Raw genomic sequence first — 24,791 nt, forward strand, 5'->3', positions numbered from 1 at the left:
GAGACTTCTTCTTCCCAAGAAACTGAGGAACGATACTCCTGCACTCCAGTAGAGGACCTAAAGTATCTCTTCCGCAGAGAAAATGGTGATATGTAAACTTTTCCTTCTCTTTCTCTTTGTTACCATAAACAGACCAACTGAAGCTAACTCTTTTCTAATGTGGGCTCAACAATATGCCATTAGGTTACAGAAAGATAATTGCTGGATATGTGGACTATTACCCCTTTCCAGCACTTCTGGACTACCTTGGTGGGTATCCCCATTACAAGGAAAGGACTGGATAAACTTACAATCCTTAATGTTACAACAAAAGAAAGAAAGACCCTATTTACAAAATGCCTCTCGTGCAGATGTTAATTTATGGCCTATAAATGAAACTTTATCACAACCTGGTCATGGAAAGATTTTCACTTTAAACCAGACTAACCTTCAGACGTCCTCTACTATTAAATCCCATATAGGCCCATCTAATTCTCTCCTTCCACTACCTGCACCATCAATATGTCACAGGTATAAAGATGGTTATTATCAGATTTGGGACGGAGATTTATGGCTCACTCCCACTATTGGGCACTTAAACCAAAAGGCCCCACTCTGTTGGGAACAGCGAAACCATACCTATGACACGTGGCCTAATGCTACTCGAGAATTAGGATGGACCCCAGAGTCACAATGTCAAAAAATTATAGTTTTACAAGCCAATGATTGGTTTGGAACAGATTGGCTTTCTAGACCTAAAACTATTTGGCCAGCACCCAATGGGACTCAATGGATATGTGGAACTAACCTATGGCCCTGGCTTCCCCCGGGCTGGATAGGAAGATGTACTATTGGGTACCCCTGGATGCAGGGGAGATGGACCCCAAATATAACACAGCCAGCAAACCTCCCCAATCTCAAACACAGATGGGGACGATCTGTGTTCCGTTGGTATGATCATCTAGCTTCTTTGTTTATCCCACAAATTGGTTTAGAAGATGTAATGTGGCATGTGGAGACTTTAAACAATTATACTCAAACTGCCCTCCATGATGTTGAGGAAAGTATCTCTCTCCTTAATACTGAAATAACACTTATGAGGAAGGCCATCTTACAAAATCGAATGGCTTTAGATGTCCTCACTGCAGCCCAAGGTGGTACTTGTGCTGTTATTAAAACTGAATGTTGTGTTTACATCCCTGACAATTCTGGCAATGTGACAAATATCCTTAAAGATTTACATACTCAGATAGAAGCCATGTCCTCACCAACTTTGTCATGGGGACAATATCTTAGCTCCTGGTTCTCTGGTACTTCCTGGTGGAAAACATTGTTAGTCTCTGTCTTTGGTATCATACTTATTGGTATATTCCTGTGCTGTGGTATTTATTGCTGCATCAATATGGTTCCAATATTAATGAATTCTTGTCTCTCTTATAGACCGCCCATCGCTCAAATGGCCCTCCAGCCTATTACTTCTCAATCGGACTTCTATCATGGACCACTCGATAGACCCGATTTTTAAAGGGGGACTCCAAACTGCTTGCCCAACATCGTCCCTTTTGTCAGCCTGAAGAAGCCAGAACGGTCTTCGCCCCCATTCCTTACAGCAGTAAGGAGTTCCCCAAATTAGAGGGGGGAATGAAGCCAGATTTAAAATTAGGTAGTCAGTGTAGTTAGGTAAATCGGGTCTAATACGAGTGAAATCTAAAATGGAGGCCGTGCGGAGAATGACTCGGGAAAACACAGGACAACTCATGGAATGTTAATGAAGTCCCAAAAGGCCCTAGGCCAAAGTCCACCTCAAAGAAGTGTTAATGAACAGCCCCCATCAAAAAGGTGCTGACTCAGAAGTCCTTCCTGACCAGATTACTTTTTGGCCCACCTGTGTCCCACCCCTCGGGCCTTCCAACCCACATTCCATCACCAAACCTATAAAAAGGGGAACACATTTGCCCGCCAACTGGATTCCACCTCTTGGGTCCCCTTCTTCCTCCGGGAGAAGTCTTTTCTGCTGTCCTTTAATAAACTTCTAATTTCTACTCTGACCTTGCCTCGGCGTGCTCTCTGGTGTTATTCTTCAACATTGGGGAAGCAAGGACTCGTCACCGGTCAACAGCGGTAACAGTCTCAAGCTCTTTTCTCATAAGGCCAGAGAACAGAAATATTAAATAAAAATTTAAAGTAATTGTGATATTTAATTTTTATATAAATGCACTTCTGTCTGGACTAGATCTAAATATTGGGATGAAACTCTGCCATGAAATAATTTTATCCTGAGGCACTTAATGCAATTCACAGCAAAATAATAAAAATAAAAGTAAATAAAATAAAAAGATTCCAAGGCTGTGGAGCAGTCATGTAATATTGTAATATCAGTTACTTGAAAAGCCATCAGAGGAGAATTTGTGACCCTTCCGCAGGACTCTATCTATGTTTCTATCAATTCATCAATCCATTCATCTGTGGTCCTGGGACTCTGTAGTGAATAATACCCCTGGGTCTGATCTCCGGTATTTTTTTTTTTCTACTGGCAATTGAACTCAGGGGCACATGACCACTGAGACCACATTCACAGCCCTATTTGTATTTTATTTAAACATATCATCTTAGTGAGGTTCTTAGTGCCTTGCCATTGCTGAGGCTGGCTTTAAACTCATTGTCCTCTTGCCTCAGCCTCTCCAGTTGCTTGGATTATAGGCATGCACCCCTGCATGTGGTAGATCCCCAGTGTTTGAGAAATAAAACAGAGCAGACAAAAACCTGTCTTTGTGTCCTTATTTGATTGTGATCTGGATGAAATTTACTATTACTCAAACAGTAGGCCTACTGAATTAGACAGGCAGTCAGTGTAGATAGGTAAATTGAGTCAGAATGAATCTTGGAAGCCAATTTTGAGTGAATCTGGGAAGTTGGAGACTGTCCCCTGAGGGATATTATCAAGAAACTGCCCCTGCTCCAACCTGTTGCCAAGGTAACCTGTCCCAGGAATTTCCCCTCCCTACAGGGAGCTATAAGTTTGTAAATGTGTCCTTGTCTACTCCATCCTGCCCTTCCCCCTTCAGCCCATGGTCTTCTATTCCTTTTGTTTTTGGAGCCTGCCATTCATTGAATCCATTTCTCTGCTTCCAGGTTTCTGTGCTACACTGCAGCTGAAAAAAAAAAAAAAAAAAATATATATATATATATATATATATATATATATATATATATATATAGGAAAAACTAAGCATCCTGAAAGCCAGGAAATGGTAAGTGTGTGTTCTTATTTTGAGACTGGGTAGGGAGGCTGTTTGAAGCCAGTAGGATTTGCAATGGTGGCTGAAAACTCCTCATAATTGTCACCAGAGTCTGGTGGCTAGATGGTCTCTCTTGGCAGCTCAGACTTCAGTTTTCTCTGACTAGTCTAGTGAAGCGTAGATCAGTATTTGAGACCTCAAGTGTTTTGTTCCATAATTGAATGGTGTTTTCAGGGCTTTCCTGAATTCCTATGTGGGCATCTGTGTGGCATTAGCTCAGCATGTGCCCAGATTGTGTGGTGAAGTCTGGGATAATCATCAGAAGAGGACCTCAACTTCATTAGTTGTGTTCCTGTGTGAGAGAAGCTGTGGTGTTTTTCAGGACCCCTGTTCTTATTCCTCCTAAGTGTTTATTGTTGTTGTTTATATGTTTGTTTATTTTAGACCAGGAATTATTCCCAGGGGTGTTTATCTACTGACCCAGATTCTCAACCTCTTTTTATATTTTTATCCAGAGATAGGGTCTCACTGAATTTCTTAGAACCTCACTAAGTTGCTCAAGCTGGTTTTGAACTCAACATCCTCATGCCTCCTGAGCTTTCTAAATGCAGACTAAGAAGTATCTCAAATCCAGAATGGCTATCTGATAGTTTAGCTATTTATAGGTCTGAGATTAAATCCCAAATTTCCAGCTCTCTTCACATTCTCACAGGCAGGGTTCCCTGCTCACCTTGATTGAGAAAAAAATAAAATAAAATAGATAGTAAAAAGACCAGGCAGCAGCATAATGGACATCTTATTTAACCACACCTGAAGGATAATGGATAGATATGTTAATGAGCACCATTAAGGCCTATTCAAATTAAAAATCACTTGAGACTCACTTGTGGGAATACCTTCAACCAAATTCTTTGTCCTTGGGGTGCAGCCAGTTGGAAGTCACTGGAAGAAGGATGGGTTACAGAAAGGACAATCAAGAACCCAGTTGGTAATAAGAATGCCTTTTTCAATACTTATTTAAAATAGATTTTGCCCCATGCTTTGCCAAAAACCAGAAATAAACTTTGAAGCTGACACAAAAAAAAAAAAAAAGGATTCTTCTGCTTTCATGGTACCACATTGTGGGAGTTATATTTCTTATTCCTAAAATAAATCCTATTCTTTTACTATTACCTTCCCTGTGTGTCCATAGATTTGATTCTTCAAAATTTGTGAGACAAGATCCCAGAGAAAATTGGTTAAATGGGAAATTTAGTTTCATCTCAAAACTTCAGTTTCAACATAATTATTTTTCCCCATGTTTTGTTTTAAAGGGATGCCTTATTTGTAATTTTTTTCTCCAAGAACTGGAGGGCAGTTTTAAAAGATTTTGATTTATCTTTGTGAGTCTTTCACATAAGAAAAAAGCAGGGAAAATTAGATGACATTAAAAATAATGACTTTTTTCTAAATAAAATACTATAGTCCATGTGTCCCAGTTGCCAGGGGTCAAAATTGTGACATATGCAGTCAAGGAGAGAAATAAAATGTGCCCCCATGCTTCTGCCCTTTCAATGCTTTATTCACTCAAATTGCACTCTATAGGTTCTTACTCAAGAAAATAACAATCCTGCATGCTAGGCACTGCAATAGACATAATCCATTCACAGCAAAAAAAAAAAAAAAAAATAGGTTGATTAATTTACTGCTAACAATCCTAGATTAATTCTAAACACTGAAAAACTCACTTAATCATGACAGGCTATTGACAGACATTCCCTCTGTGTGCTAAGTTTAAATGTCAGATCAATAGTTTTAAGCCTTAGGCTTTTAGTCCAGCAGATGCACACTCACTCAGACCATGGTGACCAGGTCCAGAACCAAGGCAGGCTTCTCCTGGCTTGGAGTGGACAACAGGTTGAAGAGAGAACCTATGGAGAAGTTGTGGCTTTCACCAAAGTTCAGATGAAGTGGTAGAGTTTGAGAGATGAGAAATTCATGCAGAGGTTCAGAAGAACAATGACAAGTGATGGGATGTCAGGTCCTCATCAGGCTCTTCAGCTTGAGTGCATGCTAGTTTCTGCTGGCTAAATCCCTGCTCATTAGCTCTATGATTTATACTAAATTTGGGGGCTTTTAACCTTTCTTTCAATTTTTATTATCTATCATGGGATTTCTCCATGACATCATTTACCCTGGGGTCAGAAACTTCTGGTCTTGTGGTCTCCACTCTGACTTTCTTGTCTTTCTCTCTTATCAGGCAAGTGTAGCCTGCCAGATATTTCACTCTGTTTATCAAGTTAAGGGGAAGTAACATTTTTAGGCCATACTGGAGGATTCTGTGGGTGTGCCTGGTGCCACTGCATGTTTCAAACTGGAGTTTTTAAAATGGAGTTGTTTAAGCTCAGGGCTAAGGCCATCCTCACAGTCCCAATTAAAGACATTTTAAAAATGTAATGGGACCTTAGTTGATGTTTTTCCCTCAATATATGTAAGACCATTTTATTAAAATGACCTGTAGAAGCATTCCAAACATTTCCAGGAAACATCTTTGTCCTAGTGTGGAGGAAAATAAAGATGGGACTGGACTTGATTTAAACTATAAGGAAGTTTAATCACAAAGGCTAGAGTAAATAGTGAATCTGAACATCAAAAGCCATGTGAGTAACCTAGTACAATAAAAAAAAAAAATAGTTATCAACAGACTTTTATTTTACTTATTGATATGTGGATCTGAGGAATGAACCCAGTGCCTCACCCACCTTAGGTAAGCATTCTTTTACTGAGCTGAAACTCCAGCCACCCAGTGCCTCACCCATGTTAGGCAAGCATTCTTTTACTGAGCTGAAACTCCAGCCCTAATCTGATACATTTTTAATAACCTGTTTTACATAGACATTAACCAATAGCCTTAATACTTTTTCAATATCTGTTTGGATTGAATTAATAACCCAGAAATCAGTGAAGCAAAGAATCTAATTTTATCTCCAACTGTGGTTTCAGATATCACAGTGTATGAGTAAAGATTCCCCTTTGAAGAACTTAACTGTGTGTTGTGTTCTCATTCCAACGTCCCATATTTGCCCAGTCCTTAGTTTTAGAACAGTCTGACATAAGGTGTCCACAGATATCAATGTCTCTTAGCCTATTTAGAAAATATCATTATCTGAGTCTTGTCTTCTAGAGATCAGTTTGAACTATAAGTGTGTAGCATCTAAGGGGAGTAGTTCAATGCTGTGAAGCTGGAAGAAATCTTTTGATATTCCTTTCATCTAAAAGGATGTTTTTTGGGAGGTGCATACCAGGAATTAAACTCAGAGGCACTCCATGACTTAGGCTCATCCCCAGCCCTATTTTATATTTTCTTTGGAAAGAGTTGCTTAGTGCATTACCATTGCTGAGGCTGCTTTGAACTCTCCATCCTCTGCCTCAAACTCTCAAGCCCCTGGGATTAGAGGCATTTCCCACCATGCCTGACTGGCATTTCATTTTTTTTTATTAGATACTGTGAATAAAGCTACAATAAAAATGGAATTGCTGTTATTTCTTTGAGAAAAGTTTTCCAATTCATTTAGATGTATGCCCAGAAATATTATTACTAGATTGTATGGCACTTTTTAGCCAGATTTATTATTATTATTTTTATTTATTGAGTCACTATAGATTAACCCATGGGCACTTTTTCACTGTGCTATACACCAACATGTACCCCTTTTTTGAGACAGCATCTCACTCATTTGGTTACAACCTTGCCAAATTGCTAAGACTGGTCTTGAACTTGAGATTCTCCCTTCTTATACTCCTGAGCCACTGGAGCATGGGCATGTGCAGCCTTGCTTTGCTACCCAAAATTATTATTAGTGGATTATATGTCATTTTTATCTTGAGCTTTGGAAGAACCTTAACACTTTTTTCAAAAAATATATTTATTAATTTTTAAATTTTCACTAATATTTTTACATGAATATGTACACTGGCATAATTATAATCTTTCAGAAATTGTTCACCTTAGTTGGTTTGGCACTGGGAGATAAATCCAGGAGTTCTAACCACAGAGCCACATCCCCAGTCCTTTTTATGTTTTATTTTGAGACAATGTGGAGAAAACAGGAGCCACTTCAATGAAACTAAAAATGTGTCTGATCCCAAGAAAGCAATTTTTTCAAACTATAGCATTTATTTCATTTTGAATGTACCTCCTCTTTTCACCTATTTTTTCTGGTTTCAACAGCGTGGACAAACATATCTGTAGCCTTATGCTATCATATAACTACATATTATCAGGATCAGAAACACAGTATTTTATATAGGCTTTGCTACTGTTTGAGGAATATCATATATATTAAATAAACACTTTACACAAAAAATAATAGCAATTAATATTCTTTCTCTAATTCAAGAGAAATTCTTTCTTGTCCTCATCAATACTGTGTAATTTTTTTTGGCATCAGATGTTAGCTTGCATTTTTATAATTTGTTAAGGTGTTAAGAGGTTTTAATTTTTGAACATTTTTCTAAGTGTCATTTTCTTTTTTATTAAATATTCTTAACTTTTATGTGAGCTCATGAGTTCTCCCACTTCTCTTTATACCTTTTCTTAAAATTATGTTATTATTTAGTTGTGGCTGGACATAATACCCTTATGTTATTTATTTATTGTTATGTGGTGTTGAGGATGGTACCAATGGCCTCACATGTGCCAGGTGAGTGATCTGCTACTGATCCAGAACTCCAGCCCATCTTTGTACCACTTAATTAAAAAAAAGTTTATTTCTTAATGTTGCCCAATTTATAATTTTTAACATATTTATGTAACTTTCTGAAAATAAATAACTGCTCTGTTTTGTGGTTCTTGAGATTTAAACCAAAGTTGCCATTACACTCATCAACATCCCCAGGCATTTTTTAAAAATCTTATATAGAGACAGGTTGTTGGCAAGTGGCCAAGCTAACCTTGAAATTTTAACCTTTCTGCCTTAGTCTTCCAAATAGATGATATTAGAGGCAAGTACTATGACATTTTTCAATATAAATCCCTTTTATTCATGCGGGGAATTGAATGCAGGGGCAACTGACAAATGAATCACATTCCCAGGATTATTTTATATATTATGAAGTGACAGAGTCTCACTGAGCTTTTTAGTGACTCTTTTTATTGTGTCTGGCATTGAACTCACAATCCTCCTGCCTCAGTCTTCAGAGTTTTGAATTGCAGGCATGTGCCACCACACTTATCATAAATTCCTTGTTATAGTAACTTTTGACCAATATATATGGGTTATTGAATCTAGGGGTGGTATACCCTTAAGTCACAGCCATATACCCAGGCCATTCAATATTTTATTTTGAGACAGAAACTTCCTCATGGTGGTCATAGCCTTCCTGTGTTGACGAGGCTTTCTTTGAACTTTTGGTTCTTCAGCCTCTACCTCCCAAGTCATTGAGATTATTTGTGTAATACCATCCACAGTTCTATTTTATTTTTATATTGAAGTATATAATACTTCTGAAAATGAGTTTCTTCTGGTATTAAGAAAGCATATAATATAGTTTTCCCCCAAAATAATTTCTTGTCCCAATGATTTTTTTGGGAAGAATGTCATATTTCTATTTCTGCAAAGCACTTCAAACTTTCTCTAAATTTCAAGTTTCTTGTTGTTTGTTTTGTTTTGTTTCATTTTATTTTTCTTAATAAAGGTTCTCTGTTACTTACACACATCTATTTATTCATATTATTATAAGGTATGTAATTATTTCTATAAGTTCATATTGTAAAACAATGTGTGGTAAAATCCATCTGTTGTTCAGTGATGTACTTCAAGCAAATATAATATGTAGCCTGAACATTTGGCAATACAAAATTCTAGATGTCAGTATTCACTATGACATATAAAAATAAATAAGATAAATTAAAAAAAAAGTTTAAAAAGTTTAAAATTCATTTCTTGCAATGTATACCTATTATTAAATGAGGCATATTTGGTACAGGTACATATATATTACTATTATATACAATTAATATTTTATTGCTACATCTCAAATTAATCATATCTCTTTCAATTTAATTTGTCTTCTGGAAGCACCCATACATGACACTCTATGCAGATGTACATTTTTTTGTGTTGTGAAAATTTTGCTTTTGCTTAGTATGTTCTGCCCTTTACTCTCCTTTTTATGAAATTGTCATTTAAAAATTATTCATTTTCCTGAATTTTAGACCTTTTATTTTAACTAGTGAAGTCTGTAGATTTTCTTTTTATCCTCAGCTTTAGGTGCTTCCCACTATATAAATTTTTAATGTTCTGTAATTGACCTCTAATATTCTGTAAAATTTACCCCCAATTCTGAACACTCTGGACTATTGATGTCTGAATGAAAAAAAATCTCAAAATTATTCATGCAAAAAGCAGGAAATGGAAGGATCAGAATGTAAGACTGGTGGATGCTAAGTATGTAGGTGACATTATTTTTTTAAAGTATTGGTGGAGGGGCTGGGCTCAGCTCCAGATTTCTGACCTCACACATAAGAGGCCCTGTGTTTGATCATCAGCACCACATAAAAATAAATAAATAAAATAAAGATATTGTGTCCAACTACAACTGAAAATAAACACATTAAAAATTGTGGAATATATGGGGGTAGGGAGAAAAAGATAATGAAAAAAAACTTGAGCAGCAGAAGGGTTCAGATGCAGCAAGTCTACAATGGCATCATGAGGTTAGAGGGGTAGTGTTCTTGGAAGCAGAAATAAAATTTGGGAAGAAAGAAAAAGGTAACTGTTGCACTATTCCCAAGTGAGAGAGCCAGTTGAGTGGGTTCTGTTTTTAACTCTTCCCATCTATAAGTGGAATTTACAGTTCATGAAGTATGCCTCAGTAAGTAGTAGAACACCATATCGAAGTACCTTTACACTTTTTCAAGGCTACAAGCTCTCTTTTACAATTGCAGTCACATTACATCTTTGTACTTTTAAGTTATTCATTCATTCATTAAATTATTTATTTGTTTCTTTATTTACTCACTTTTTCTTGTCATTGTTTTTACATTACTAGTGATTATATAATGGCATAAGTATCCTGAATGTTAACTTCTCTAATATCGGTTTATGTGTTTAGGTATATACTTATTATTTGAACAATTTCCCCCTTGCCAAGCCTGATTTATATTAGATCTTAATCTTGTTTTATAAATACTTGCTAAAAACACATTATTTTAAACAGCTTAAGGATCTATCTCCTGAGCATGATTCCAATCACAAACTAAAGTGAGCATCTGGGTCAATTAAAAGCTGTGTCAAATCTTTTCTTTGTTCCTATTTACACCTTAAAATAGGACTCCTCTCTCACTTGTATATGTTTGAGAATATATTAATTTCTGAATGCAGCATTTAATAAATATAGATGAGTTTTCATCAACAAACCCACTATTGTTTTTAAATTGTTTAAATCCTTGACACTGAAAGTTTCACTGATTACCCCCCCAACTCTCTCTCTCTCTTTCATATTACAGATTGAACCCAGGAATGCTTTTCTGCTAAAAAAAAAACATCCTCAGCCCTTTATAAAATATTTTATATAGAAAAAGGGTTTTGTGGAGTTTCTTAGAGACTCACTAAGTTGCTGAGTTTGGCTGGCTTTGAACTAGTGATCTTTCACCACAACTTCAGAAGACTCCAGAATTACAGGCATGCACCACTGCACACAGCTTTTGATACTCTCTTTAAAATAATCAGTCACAACTCTAATAATTGAAATTGCATTTACATCACTCTTTTCTAATGCAGTAATATACTACCATCTAAAATATTTTTTGAAACAAATTTATTAGATGACTACTATTTTATTCCCGGAGTTTATTCTGTTACCTCTTTTAGGATTGATAAATGGTCTTCTTTCTTCTTCTTAGATATGTATGGTCTCTTGTTATCAAATGGGTCTATGATAAGTGTGTTGAAAATTATGATTCTAAACCTATCATGAATCCCAACATTTCCAAGAGTATTGAGAGCAGAAAAAGAACAATATTCATAACTAATGAATCACTTTCAGTGGAAGCATAGTACCAGTGTCCAAGGTGGAATGCAATCAAGATGCTTCAGTGGTAAGGTGGTATCAGAACACCACCCTAGGGATTTTGGGACCTCTAAAGCACCATGTCCATATCAGAATCTTTTATTCACCTTTTAAATACAGTTACTGCTGCTTGCATAAAAAAATAAAACACTATGTATAAGAAAGGTGAATGAGAATTAAATCCTCTGGAGGCACCAAGGTTGATCTTTAATTCTAGCAGATAATTAGTAAAATAAGAAAGACCTTGCAATAGCCCCATCTTTCCCAATTACATGGAATAAAACATTTAGATGTACTGAACTGAAGTGACAAAAATGCATTTCATGGAGGTGGTATCAAAGAAATTTTAATGGCAGAATCCTGGAAATGTTAGATAAAAACATACACATACATATACAGTTATACAGAGAAAAAGATAAATAATAAGCTCATAAATGCAAGGGTAAATTCGGTGTACATGAGTTGTATGTACAAGGTAATGATAACAGCATGAGTTGTATGTACAAGATAATGATAACACCTAAAAGATGAAGAATGTAGTAATTGAGGTGATTCAGAACTCTATAATTGTGGGGAATTATAATAAAAATTTAATAAAAATAGATACTGTTATATCCCTTTGGGTATGCCTCTTTCCTCTGCTGTTCATCTGAATTTGATTCTCTCAAATAAGCTTAGGTGGGTAAAGTGCTTTCTGAATTTTTGTTTTCTTTTGTTTTCAGGATTTTGTCAGCTAAGTCTTGTAATGTCCAGTCCTGAACTCACTTTTGTTGCTTTTTTCAACTTATTCTCATCTACAGAGGCACAAACCCACTTCACTCATTTTGTTCAATGAACTGACTTTTTTATATCTTTGCAAACAATGTTTGGAATAGTCAGTCTATAGGAGGGTCTTCCATATCATATAATATGGTTCTCAGACCCTGTGGGAATTGAGGGTAGTTCCCTGCTGTTTTACTATCATCTCCCATGTGAGAAGGCTTATCTATCTTCTGTATTCCACCAACTCAGAAGAGAAGTATTTGTGGTCACAAGCTAAAGAACCCTAGAAGCTATAAGATTTGAGAAAATGCAAGGAATAATTTTCTCTTAGACTTTTATAGGAAGTATGGCTATTTCATCAATTTGATAAAAAATTATATACTCACAGTCATTCACACTGTGAAAGTCTTGTATTTAAATAATCCATAATTGTAAGTAATAATTTCTGGTTATTTCATTCCAATAAGTGACTTAATTTTTTTAGCCATATTAAAAATCAGAAATTACTGAAAATTAAATCTATGTATTCAAATTTCCATCATGATAATGCAATTAGGATTAAGTAGGAATTAAGAGAACATTGAACAAAGATTCTATAAAATATGATTGAAACTTCCCTGCCTTTTCTGAGTGTAAGAAGCAGGTTGATAAAACAACATTAAATTTCTGAATAGTATGTAAGTTTATTTGTGATTCATTTTTCAGTACTAGTTTCCAGTGCTGAGAATATAGCTCACTTGGTAGTGTGCTTGCCTTGCATGCATAAGGCCCTGGGTTCAATCCCTAGCACACACACACACACACACACACACACACACACACACAGAGAGAGAGAGAGAGAGAGAGAGAGAGAGAGAGAGAGAGAGAGAGAAGACACCTGTTTCTTTGTGATGTAACTTATTGGTGTTCTTTGCTAAACCATTCTCTTCATGTTAGATACTCACATGTTCTCTTCGCTTTTAGTTACTTATGATAACTTCTGCCTTAAGTATTATTTTCTTATGAATCTAATAGGGATACATTTTATTTTTTGGAACTAAAAAAACTGATTTTCACAAAAGGAGGTTTTCTACTGTTATATATATATATTCTGATCATTCTAGTTTTATATTTTGGAGATTGGCTGTTTTATTTTCAGCTTTTTAACCTACTCAATTTAAACTTGGTCAATTTGTTGGCTAGTTTCCTACCATTTGTTTCATCAAGTGAATGTAGTTTGATCAATTTTATGGTCCCATTCTCTACTTTTCTACCTCATTGATATTGGTTTCTTCAAAGTTTCCCATCAATGTCTCTGATTGGTGGTGGGGATAATTAGAAACTAAACTCAGGGCTACTGGAGTACTGAGCCTCATACCCAGACCTTTTTTGTATTTGATACAGTGGCAGGGCCTCACAGATTTGCTTAGTGCCTTGTTGCTGAGGATAGCTTTGAAGTTGAAATCCTCCATCCTCAGTCTCCAGAGCTACTGGGATTCTAGGCTTAAGCCACCTTAACCAGATAGATCTTGCACATTAAAATTTGATGTCATTTTAAACTTGCAAATACAACTATGTTGCACTTACAGAAATACATTTCCATTCATTATGCAACTATTATTGTGGTAGCAATTTTTTTTGGGGGGGTAATGTTTCTCTATAATTTTTCTGTTGTACTTACTAAATTAAATATATATCATATTAATGTCATGTTATTGACAGTGTTTTACAACATTTAATATTTTTGTAGCTATGTAGTAACTAAAAATGAATAAGCTCATATTTCTTCAATCTTGTATGACCATAATGTAGCTAGTTTCAGACATACATTTACTGTTTGTACTCAAATTTGTCATTTTATGATGAGTAGGCCAATGGCAAAATTTAGTTTCATTCAAAAAATAAATATTTAATTATGTTTATTCAGGTTATCATCACATCTGATAAGCCTATAAAGAAAATAGTAGTGTGACTACTTCATAGGTGATTGTGAGTTGTTTTAGTAATTAATATGTTACCACAATGTGTCCATTAGAAACAGCTCATAATTTACTCAGTGTACATTTACTCAGTGTATCATTAAAATATGATATTTTGAGGGACCTTTTGCATGACAGCATGAAGATATTCATGAAAGGTTAGCCCAGCAGAACTAGTGAACAGGAAAAAAAATTCCAACTATTTATAATTGATGGTCCAGAAAAGTAGCTCAAGAAAATAGACAAGTAAATAAATGTACAAACAAAAGTATAAAAGGCAATAGAAATACACATTTTCTAATTTCTTAATGGATATTGAAAGCAACATATAAAACTGCATATTTAGAATATATGTCCCTAGTTCCTCAAAAACCCTAAACTCAAAAATAAAAACAAAAACAAAAAAACCCTTTCACTATGTGGTAATTCTTAGTATTCTTCTTTATATTGTTTGACACATATTTTGAGGTTTCTAAAGAAAAACATGTAAAAAATAGAGAGTGTCTTCAGACTGAAGTGTTTAACATTTTTTTTTCATCACCCATACACATACATTTGGCTTGGTACAAAAATCCTTGTTTAATTCTACTAATTTGCACTTTTTTTTCAGAGTGCAACCAAACGTTTCAGGATGTGTATCTTCTAGTCTAGTATGCACTTAGTGCCACATTAGTTATTCACCAATGGAAATCAGTCCTCAAAAGGCACTGATTATTTAATTAATTAATTTTTAATTTTACTGTGGAATTGACTTAAGTAAATGTGTGGCTGTTTATTTTATTCTTCTTATTTTTTTCTTCTTTGTACTGGGGATAAAATCTAGCAGTGCTTTATAATTGAGCAAAATCAACTCTGCCTAAGTTGCCCAGTTAGGTTTGTACTTTCATTAGTATCAGGAATTAAACCCAGAGGAACTTAACCACTGAGTTACTTGCAAAACTTTTTTTTTTTTTTTTTTGGTTAAATTTCTGAGGTTGCCTTTAACCTTGAGAATTACCTGCTTTTTTTCCTTCTGAGCTACTGGTATTACAGAAGTTCACCATCATAACAAGGAATCTTGTACTTATTTGGTTGGCCTCACCATCACAACTTACTAAAATTATAGATGTACACCGTCATGCCTGGTGCTTGCTGAGCAAGTTTGAAGTACTGGGTTCAATTCTAAGCATCACATATACATAAGTAAATAAAAATTAAAAGTCCATCCACAACAAGATACATACTTCACATTTATTTTTTTTATTTTATTACTAAATTAATATTTGTTAATAAAACTGGTTATTCAACCCATACTATTATAATTAGGCTTTATGAAACTGGATAATGAATTAAAAGTAATGTATATGTCCTGGTCTCAGGAGATTACAGTTCATCAGTTATTTACAATATATATCATGTTCCTTTGATTTGCAACTGTTAGTTATCTCCTTCAAATAGAAATTAAAGTAGAGGCTAAAAAACTTGTAGGCTATATTTGTTTCACCTAAGTGCTAATTTTATAATTTAAAGCACTATTAGATAATTAATTCTTTTAGTAAATTTCAGATATTAGTCATTTTAAGGGTTTTGGTGATTGACCCCATTGACACTTTACCAATGAGTCACAGCCTGAGAATTTTCAATTTTAAGACATGGTTTCTCTATGTTGCATAGGATCTCACTAAGTTGTTGAAGTTGGACTCCAACTTGCAATCCTTCTGACTCAACCTTCAACATTTCTGTGATTACAGTAGTGTTCCACTGCCCCCTAAAGTTATAGATTTAAAAGAGCACAATTGGAAATAGAATGACATTGCTTAGTTTGCTTTGTATTTGTAATCCTCTGACCTCAGCCTCCAAAATTGCCAGTTTTACCAATGTATAATAAATTATGTAATTTGCATTTTTGTGAATTACTCATATAACTTATGTGTAAATAACATGTCAAGAAACTTTATGCTCAGGATCTTATTTCTCAGGTTTCATTTTGTCTTTTAGTAAATACCTTGTGACTCCTTTTTCATAAATGTGACTGTCCCTATGCATAGTTTCTTCTGTCTGAAAACATAGCTATGAATTATGGATGATTTTTGTTTGTTTTAATGCAGACTTGTTCCTTGCTATGTTAGAGTAAGACCCATGACATATGCAAGAGCATAGGTAAGAGAGATTGCCAACACTGAACTAGAGCAAAAGCAGGAGTGAGGAGGCTGAGGAGCCCAGAGAACTGAGGATTGTGTGAGACTGAGCACACTAATCAGCAGAGAGATCACGTTTATATTCTACATAAAATAAATAGGCAATACAAGAAAGCATATATGTGAAGTATTAGAAGATACTAGTTAATCATGTGAAATTTTTACTCATAAAACAGCAACAACAATCAACAAAGTATTAGCAGAATGTTAATTAGAACATAATAAATGTTCACTTTTGCAATAAGAAATATATATATATATATAATAGAGTTGAAAATTGGCATTAGATATCTTTTCAAAAAGAGAAAATAGATATAGCAAGACACGCCTGTAATCCCAGGACTGAGGGCTGAGGCAGGAGGATTATAAATTAGAGGCCAGCCTAATACACTTAGAAAAACTCTCTGCCAAAAAAAATCAAAAGGACTACGGATGTAGTTCAGTGGTAAATGACCCCAGGGTGCCATCTGTGATCAAATATACAAAACAGAGAGAATGAGAGAAAGATAGAGAGTGAGGGGCTAAGAGAGAGACAAAGAGAGACAGAAAGAAAGGGAGAGAGAGAGAGAGAGACAGAGAGAGACAGAGACAGAGACAACCAAGATTAAAAATATACATTTTACATGGGTTGTGGTAAAACAGTCAAACACCTGCCATGCTTGTGCAAGATCTTGGGTTTTATCTCCATTGGTGCATGCACACACACACTCACAAAAATGAATATTAATTCATATGAGAATATTAAAAGCTTGACAACTTTACAATAGTGGTTGATGTATAGACATAGTTTTCTTATATACTTATTACAAATTATAAAGTAAAAATGAAAATTAAAAAAGTCACAGTATATTCACATAAATGTAAGTGGATCTCATAATGAAAACTCAGTGTTTTTTTTTAACAGTAATAAGTTACATTTTTATTTCCCTATTTTACAGGCTTTAATTTGGCTGCTTTATGAATCCCATAAATTATTTATCTTTTCATTCCTAGAAAGCACATGTGAACTTAAAATTAACTTTATAAATATTTTCAGGGTGTAATTCTTTATCATTTAGTATATTCACATGTTTACCATCCCCAGCATTTAGTTTCAGAAACTATTTTAGATGAAAAGAAATTAGTGCCCACTAGCAGTTTTTCCTTTTTTATTTTTCACATAGCTCTAGGCAATGACTTATATGTGTTTTGGATTCATGAATTTACTTGTGCAAAAAGTTAAATATAATATTAATTGTAAATCACATTACAGTTTCTCTGCTTACTTTCAATTAGCTAAAGGTTTCCATGTACACAGTCATTGTAACATTTAGTGCTCTCATGAATCATACTTGCTCAATATGGCCGGGATAATAACTCAGAGGTAGAGTGCTTTCCTAGCCTGTGTGAGGCCCAGAGTTCAATTTCTAGCAACTCGAATATAATATTCCTGAGTAACAGTCTACTGTGAGGATTTACATGTTTCCATTTATCTATTTAACTTGAATTGATTTTACATTTTCGTTCTTATGAATAGTTCAGTTATAAATATTCCTATATGAATGACCGTCTCAATACATTTCCAGTTACTTTTGGTATATTTCAGAAATAAATGCTTCTTCATCTAGCAATTTGCCACAGTCTGGCTGGGCACAAATGCCGCAGTCTGGCTGGGCACACAATCACGAGCCACCACACAGCTTGTAGATTCAAACAGCAACTCTTTATTCCCGAACTCACACCAGCCGTCTACAATCACGTTCTGGGGAAATCCAAGTTCTCTGCCCAAATCCACGTTCTCTGCCCAAATCCACCTGCACTGGGCTTCTATCTCCAAAATATACTGTCTGAATCCCGTGAGAACTCAAGGGGAATTTAGGCAGCAGGATACGCCCTATTCCCAGCAGGAATAATCTTAAACCTTAAACCTGGAACCTAAACCAGGAACGCCCTAATCCACCTTGGTCCTTGAGCAAGGTCACCTACATTCAATGTCACTGCAACATGGGGTACGCTGGCAAGGAAATTGTCATACCTACTTGGCTAATGGCTCCCAGCAGCAATTCTTTATTTTACCAAGAAACCATCAATGTAATTTTACTTTTGTATCAGAGAGGCATGGAATTTTCAATATTCTGCATATTTACATTTTTTTTCTTTTCCATATTGTTTTTTGTTTTAGGGTATTTTTGCAAATATTTTTAATTTTTGTTTACATAATATAAAACAATTGCTTTGGATAGGCAAAAGGAACAAAAAAATAATGTCAAAAATAAACACATAGTTGTTCATTCAAAGGTATAACAAAGACATATTAGAACTGTGGTAGCAGTTCTATGTACTCTGTACTATATACTATGTACTATGAAGTCATCTAGATTTTAGGAATTATTATTGACTTAACAGCTTAAAATTTGGGGGTTTCTGGGATGTATAACTTTTTTTCAATGGTTTAGTCCCTTATTGTTGGGTAATTATGAAGGGCGCATTTTGGCACTGGAGTATGAGAGTATAAAAAGGTAATTATTTGGGCTCTGGACTCACTCATCCTCTCAATAAGGAGGAATGACTGCCCTCTAGCCAATGCTAAAAACTTGGAAAAGATAGTTCTTAGAAAACAAAAAGGAAAACTTTATAATTATGTCTTCACTTTCATAGTGAGGTTATTTTTTTTGTACAGAAGTTTTTTGAAGTCCAATTTCTTATTTTTTATTTTTACTTTGGAAGCATAATGAAGACTCCACAGCTGAATCTGATTTATAAATATGTATTTTTATTCTTCTTAATTTTTTTATAGTTTTAATTCTTATATTCTAGTGTAAAACACATTTTTTGTTAAATATTGTACATAATCTTATGTAAAATCCAATAACATTACTTAAAACATAAACATGCATTTATATCAATCTACATTAAAGAAGAGACTACTTATTCTCCATTTAATTTTTCTGACACAATTGTTAAAATTAAATTGACCAGAGGTATGGAGTTTACTTATAGACTTCTAGTTTTCTTCCATTGTTGTGTTGTTCAATTTTATTTGTATATATACTCCCTGAATATTCAAATAATTATAATGATTAAGGTAATAGGATATGTCAATGTTAGTACGATATAATATGTAGTGACAGAACATTTTTACTTAATTTTATGAGACATTAACAAGAACAACTAGTGAAAAAAATTGAAACACAACATTTTTAGAAAAAATAAACAACACTTTTTTTTTTTTTTACCTTGGATTGAGTCAGAGGCACTTCACCACTAATCCACATCCCCATACCTTTTCATATTTATTTAGAGACAGAACCCCTCAAAGTTGCTTAGAGCCTCACTAAGTTGCTGATGCTAACTTTGAATTTATTATTTTTCTACCTCTACCTCTTGAGCCACTGGGATTTTTAGATATGTGCCACCATGTTTCATTAGTTTTTGTATTTTATAAAGATGAAATTATTGTTAACTTGCATTATTGAAAATCATTCTCACTTATTAACAGAAGTGTTAATAATCAGAAAACTTTAGGATAAATGTGGCCTCTTTAGTTAATAGCTGGAACTGAATTTTTATCTGTATACCAGGGATTACTCTTGTGACAGAGGGGGGTTTACATACCTCAGGTTTCTCTTAGAATTGATTTTTATTTAAATTATTATTTGTTTTCTATTCATTTATATTTATTTTTTTACTCTAACTCATATATGGATTTCTCTTATTATATTTAAAATAATTCTTGCAATTAAATTTAAAATAGTGCTCTATCAATGCATATATATCATAATCATGGAATGCATTTCCCAATTATGTCTATTTGAAATCCTTTTGTATTGACACAAGTTCCATGTAGCTTTATGTTCTCATATAGAAAGGCACAGATAATAATCTCATCAGGGAATTCTAGTGTATTCTGTGGTATCTTGTTTAAAAGTGCTGTGTTCTTCTACACTCTTTCGTGGGTTTTTATATTTTCATTTTTAGCACTTTTGGGACACAGATGATGTATTCTTTTTCTAAAATTTCCATAGAATATTTTAATGCCATGCATGTGGGATGTATTGTAGCATTTTCATATTTCTCACATGGTAAGAAATTAAGAATATATTGTTGATTACTGATTTTTTTTTAATTGAGACACCAGCCATTACTCAAAATTATTCCAAGTTATTTTTAGAAGGCCCAGAAGAACACTCTTGAGTATATTATCCCCACTGGTGATGTACACAATATGGATACAGATCCTGCTCTTTTTGGTATGTCTCTGTCCAAAACCTCAGAGAGTAAGCAAATTTGCATGTAGTATGTGGTTTAGTGGAAATCTTTGGGATTTGGAGTCATGCATAGTTGATTCTGAATTCTACCTGATCTCCTTAATAGCTGTGGATATACAAACACATTTTTTCCTTCAAACCATTATATAAGCTTCATGTATAAAATAGGGTTGAATGATATAGAGTGCTTGATATCAGCAATTCTTTCTTATTTTCTGCCTTTATAAACTATGTATTGTGTTTTTCATCTTCACCTGTTAAAATGCAGAATCTATTCCTAAGTCTATCTAATATTTATTTCTTTTTTTTTCTTTCTTTCTTTTTTTTAATTGGAGTGGGGGTGGAGTACCAGGAATTAATGTCAGTGGCACTTGGCTACTGAGCCACATCCCCAGCCCTATTTTGTATTTTATTATAGACAGGGTCTCCCTGAGTTTCTTAGTTTCTCAACATTGCTGAGGCTCAGTTTAAATGTTTTTAAGAATTCTCCTGCCACAGTCTCCTGAGACACTTGTATTATGTTCAGGCACCACTGTTATTTGCATTTTTTTAATTTATTGTGGCTCATAGGAACCAGTAAAGATGAAAGTGTATAGTATAGTACCTACACTCAGAAGATCTTGATTTCTTTTGATTTTACTTTTCAAATCCTGTTGTGTCCAAAATAACAAGAATACATTAGTGGAGGAATTATCAAAGCAGAGAATCAAGGTGCTGCTTGTGAGGATGATATCTAACCCTCTGAAGTTCACCAGCCATCAGCTAACTTTTTCTACCAGAAAAACCCAGATAAGCCCAGCTTGAATTAATAAAACAGCCCAATCATAATCTAATAAGCTCTAGAGTGAATCATTCACCATTTATAATTGGAAACCAAGATTCTGTCACATGCTTGGAGAAAATTCTGTGGAAAACAGCAGTTGCCTATTGGTACTGTTTTCTTTTTCCCCTAAGTTAAGTCTGGACCATTATTGAGGTGCTTTTAGCTTATGCAGACATGTACCTCATACAAACTGAGGAAACAATATCAGCCTACGTAGGCATTAGGTCAAAGGCTAAGTTACAAAATAAGATATTTGTCTTTAATATATTTAAGTTTTAGAGTCAAGGCTGTGAAAAGATATACCAAAATGAGACATCCAACTCTTGGAACTCGCTGTTATGCTATCTGATATCTGAAATGGGAATGAGTCTGTGTCCAGCATCAAATAGAAAAAGAAATCATTATCTTTTATACCTTGTCTTTTGGTCTTCCTTCTCTTTCTGAGGGCAGTGCCACTACTGCTGTTTGGTTTTGTGGAAAAGCATTTATTAGAAAGTGTATTCTCATATCTCTTGTATGGAATGCAGGGGTCCAGGCCCTTTGACTCCCCAAGGACAGGGAAGCCATATTCTCAAAATGGAATGTGATCATAAATTTCAACTATGTCTTTTTTATTTTATATACTAAAATATTTAAATCTACACCTGTGCCTAACATATTATTTGTAGTTGGAGGTTAGGGGAGTGCTTCCCAGTTGAGAGCTCTAACTGTCTTTTTAGAAATTAGATCAAGAGACTTTAATTAAAAAAAAAAATATTGCCCATTATATAGTTTTCAGTAATTAGCAATATGTATGCATTTAATTCATACATTGATATTATCCTATATAAAAGGCTTAATGTAAATATCCTATTGCCAGGCTAGACTCCATAACTTTTGAATAAACTTGCCTTTTAAAAAAGCTGCTGTCTGTACTCAATTATAATCACCTTTAAAAAATGAAGTAAATGCACACAAGAACATGCCTATCTTGACTCATTCTGGCCTCATTCATTCCTGGAGTTGATGCCATCTACTGTTATTAGATAGTAGGCTCAGTGGATTCAGACTAGGAGAGCAGCAGTTTCCAATCGGGTGCTCTTGGATAATTGTTTAATCCAACATATGATAAGTACAAAAGGTATGACTTACACTATCTGATCGAGTTTTAATTTCTGGAGCTTGTCATTCTTTCAGATTCATTTCTAGGCTTTCTTCACAGTGCTCAGGAGACTGAGGTTCTGCTTCCACCTCGATAATAAAAAAAATCTATTGGGAAAATGCAAGTCACCCTGAAAGCCAGGCAATAGTTACTGTGCAGTGTATTGAGACCATATCTGTACACTGTAAAGGTAGAAGCACTCTGAAATATTGTGTGGAGATTATCTGGAGAGTAGTTGGATGCCCTGCACATGAAATAAATCTCCTGAGACACCCTTCACTTAAGTCTTTTTTTTTTTTTCTTTGACTATTGGTAACACTGCTACATGATAATGGGCATGCAGCCATTTCTTTTACTTTCTCATTTTAACTCCTTGAATTTATATCCAGAATTAATTTAACCATGTTATATGTTATTTCTGTTTTAAATACTTCAAGGAGTTTACATTATTTTCACAAATGACTTTTTTAAACTTACATTTTCACCAACAGAGTGCAAGCGTTTTCTTTTTTTCCATATCCATAGTTTCTTGACTCTTTGTTTGGTATTAGATTATTGACAAAACTATTCTCTTTTTGGGGGGGTAGGCACTTGGGATTTAATTCAGAGGCACATCCCCAACCCTATTTTGTATTTTATTTAGAGACAGAATCTAACTGAGTTGCTTAGTGCCTCACTTTTCCTGAGTCTGGGCATTGAACTTGAGGCCCTCCTGCCTCAACTTTCCAAGCTGCAGGGACTACAGGCATGTGCAACTGTGACTGGTGATGAAAGCTACTCTACCACCTGTGTTCAGTATACAAGTGTCCACTATTTGACTTGTTTATCAAATATGTCAGGGAAGATTGTGGAGTCCAGTTTGTCAAGTATCCAAAGAGAGAGAGTGTGGAAACCTTTTCTGGGAATTAACAAATATATGTGCTTTAAACACCTTATCTGAACTACTGCTTGGGATTTTAGAAGCCCATTTAGATGCTTGCAAATCAATAGTAAACAAATATTTTGTGATCTAGGGCAGATTTACATATGATCAGTAAGCTTTATTCCCAGAACTTGAACATATCGAATGGCTTTTTATTTGGGGTCCTCTGCCTAAGCCTCCTACTTTTCTTTCTCTAGAGTGTTTTCTTATATGTGAGGAAACTAGTTTCTTCCATTGAATGGAAGATGTTGAGATATTACATCAGTCAGTACAAAAAAATTTTCCTGCTCGGAAAAATTGGCTGTCATGGAATTTTTAGAGGGGCAAGCTGAAGACTGGAGCTCTTTGTGTGCTTAACACCCATAAATGCATAAACCAAGTTATTTGTGATTTAACTTCTCTATCCCAATCCCAGGGTCTTAAGCCCATGGATGCCCTTGCAAGAACTATATTTTTTTTTCTGTATTCTTAGTAGTATTAATGTGAGGATCCTTCTTCAGCACTAGCAAAATTAAGATCTAAAGCACAGAAAACAGTTTAGAGATAGGGTGTTATATATATGGTCCCAATCTTCCTCTTCTTGGGGTTTCACTAGCTGTTGGTAATTCTGTTCCAATTACATAGCACATTGCCTAAGGCTGGACTGAAATCCCAGCCTACCCTAGCTTTTTTTAAATCATCAAAGGGTAGACATTTTCCAAGTTGTACAGTTTATATAAAACTTTCAACTCATTTTTTTACTTTGCCTAAGAGGAACTTGAAATATAATATTTCCATTTAATGTATTCATTAATGGAAAGTGAGTCAGGAGCTACTACTTATTTATATTCCCAACATTGCCCTCACTTAATGTATGCCTTTTATCATTGGGCTATTATTGCAATCCTGTGTTTTGCAGATTATACACAAACTACGCCAGTGAATTCTGCCCCCAAGTCGATCTTTCTTCAGGTTGGCCATGTCAACCATTCACATGTGATGTTGTTCTTGAGGTGTTTAGATTTATGTTGACCTTTCAATTCCTATTAAGTATACATAAAGTTTTAAATACATATACATTCATCTATGGATTTTGTTTTTTATTATTGTAAAATATGTTCTTCTTTAAATTCAGAATTTGGGGGTTGCTGGTTTCATATATAACATATAACATCCAGATGAATTTTAGAATTCTTTCTCTGGTCACTTCTCTCATTAAAAGTAAAATATGCTAATATTTTAATGAAGTGATATTGTAGATTTAGGGGAAATTTTACATCTTGGTAATGATGAATTTTATCATGTACACAATGATGTGTATGATAAAGTCTTTTATGTTCTTTTGTATATTTTTATTTTCTCAAACTCTACATATTTTATACATGCATGAATGCAAAATAACACATGTACTTCATAAAATTATGTGATGACTCACATATTTGTCAAACTGGATATATTATGATGAAAATGGGTTTTGAAAATCATTTTTCTCACTGTATTCCCTTTGCCTTT

The 24,791-nt window shown here is 34.6% G+C and overlaps 1 protein-coding gene across 1 annotated transcript in view; it reads left to right on the forward strand.

Moving 5' to 3' along the window:
- Positions 1-298: 298 nt before the first annotated feature.
- The window catches only part of LOC139703056 (zinc finger protein 420-like), a 236,252-nt gene continuing 211,759 nt past the window's right edge, over positions 299-24,791 (forward strand). The window contains exon 1 of the mRNA XM_071605976.1: positions 299-1,289. Coding sequence (XP_071462077.1) covers positions 299-1,289 — 991 coding nt within the window. The remainder of the gene's footprint in view (positions 1,290-24,791) is intronic.

This window comes from Marmota flaviventris, chromosome 20, assembly GCF_047511675.1.
Source record: "Marmota flaviventris isolate mMarFla1 chromosome 20, mMarFla1.hap1, whole genome shotgun sequence".
Classification (NCBI taxonomy): domain Eukaryota; kingdom Metazoa; phylum Chordata; class Mammalia; order Rodentia; family Sciuridae; genus Marmota; species Marmota flaviventris.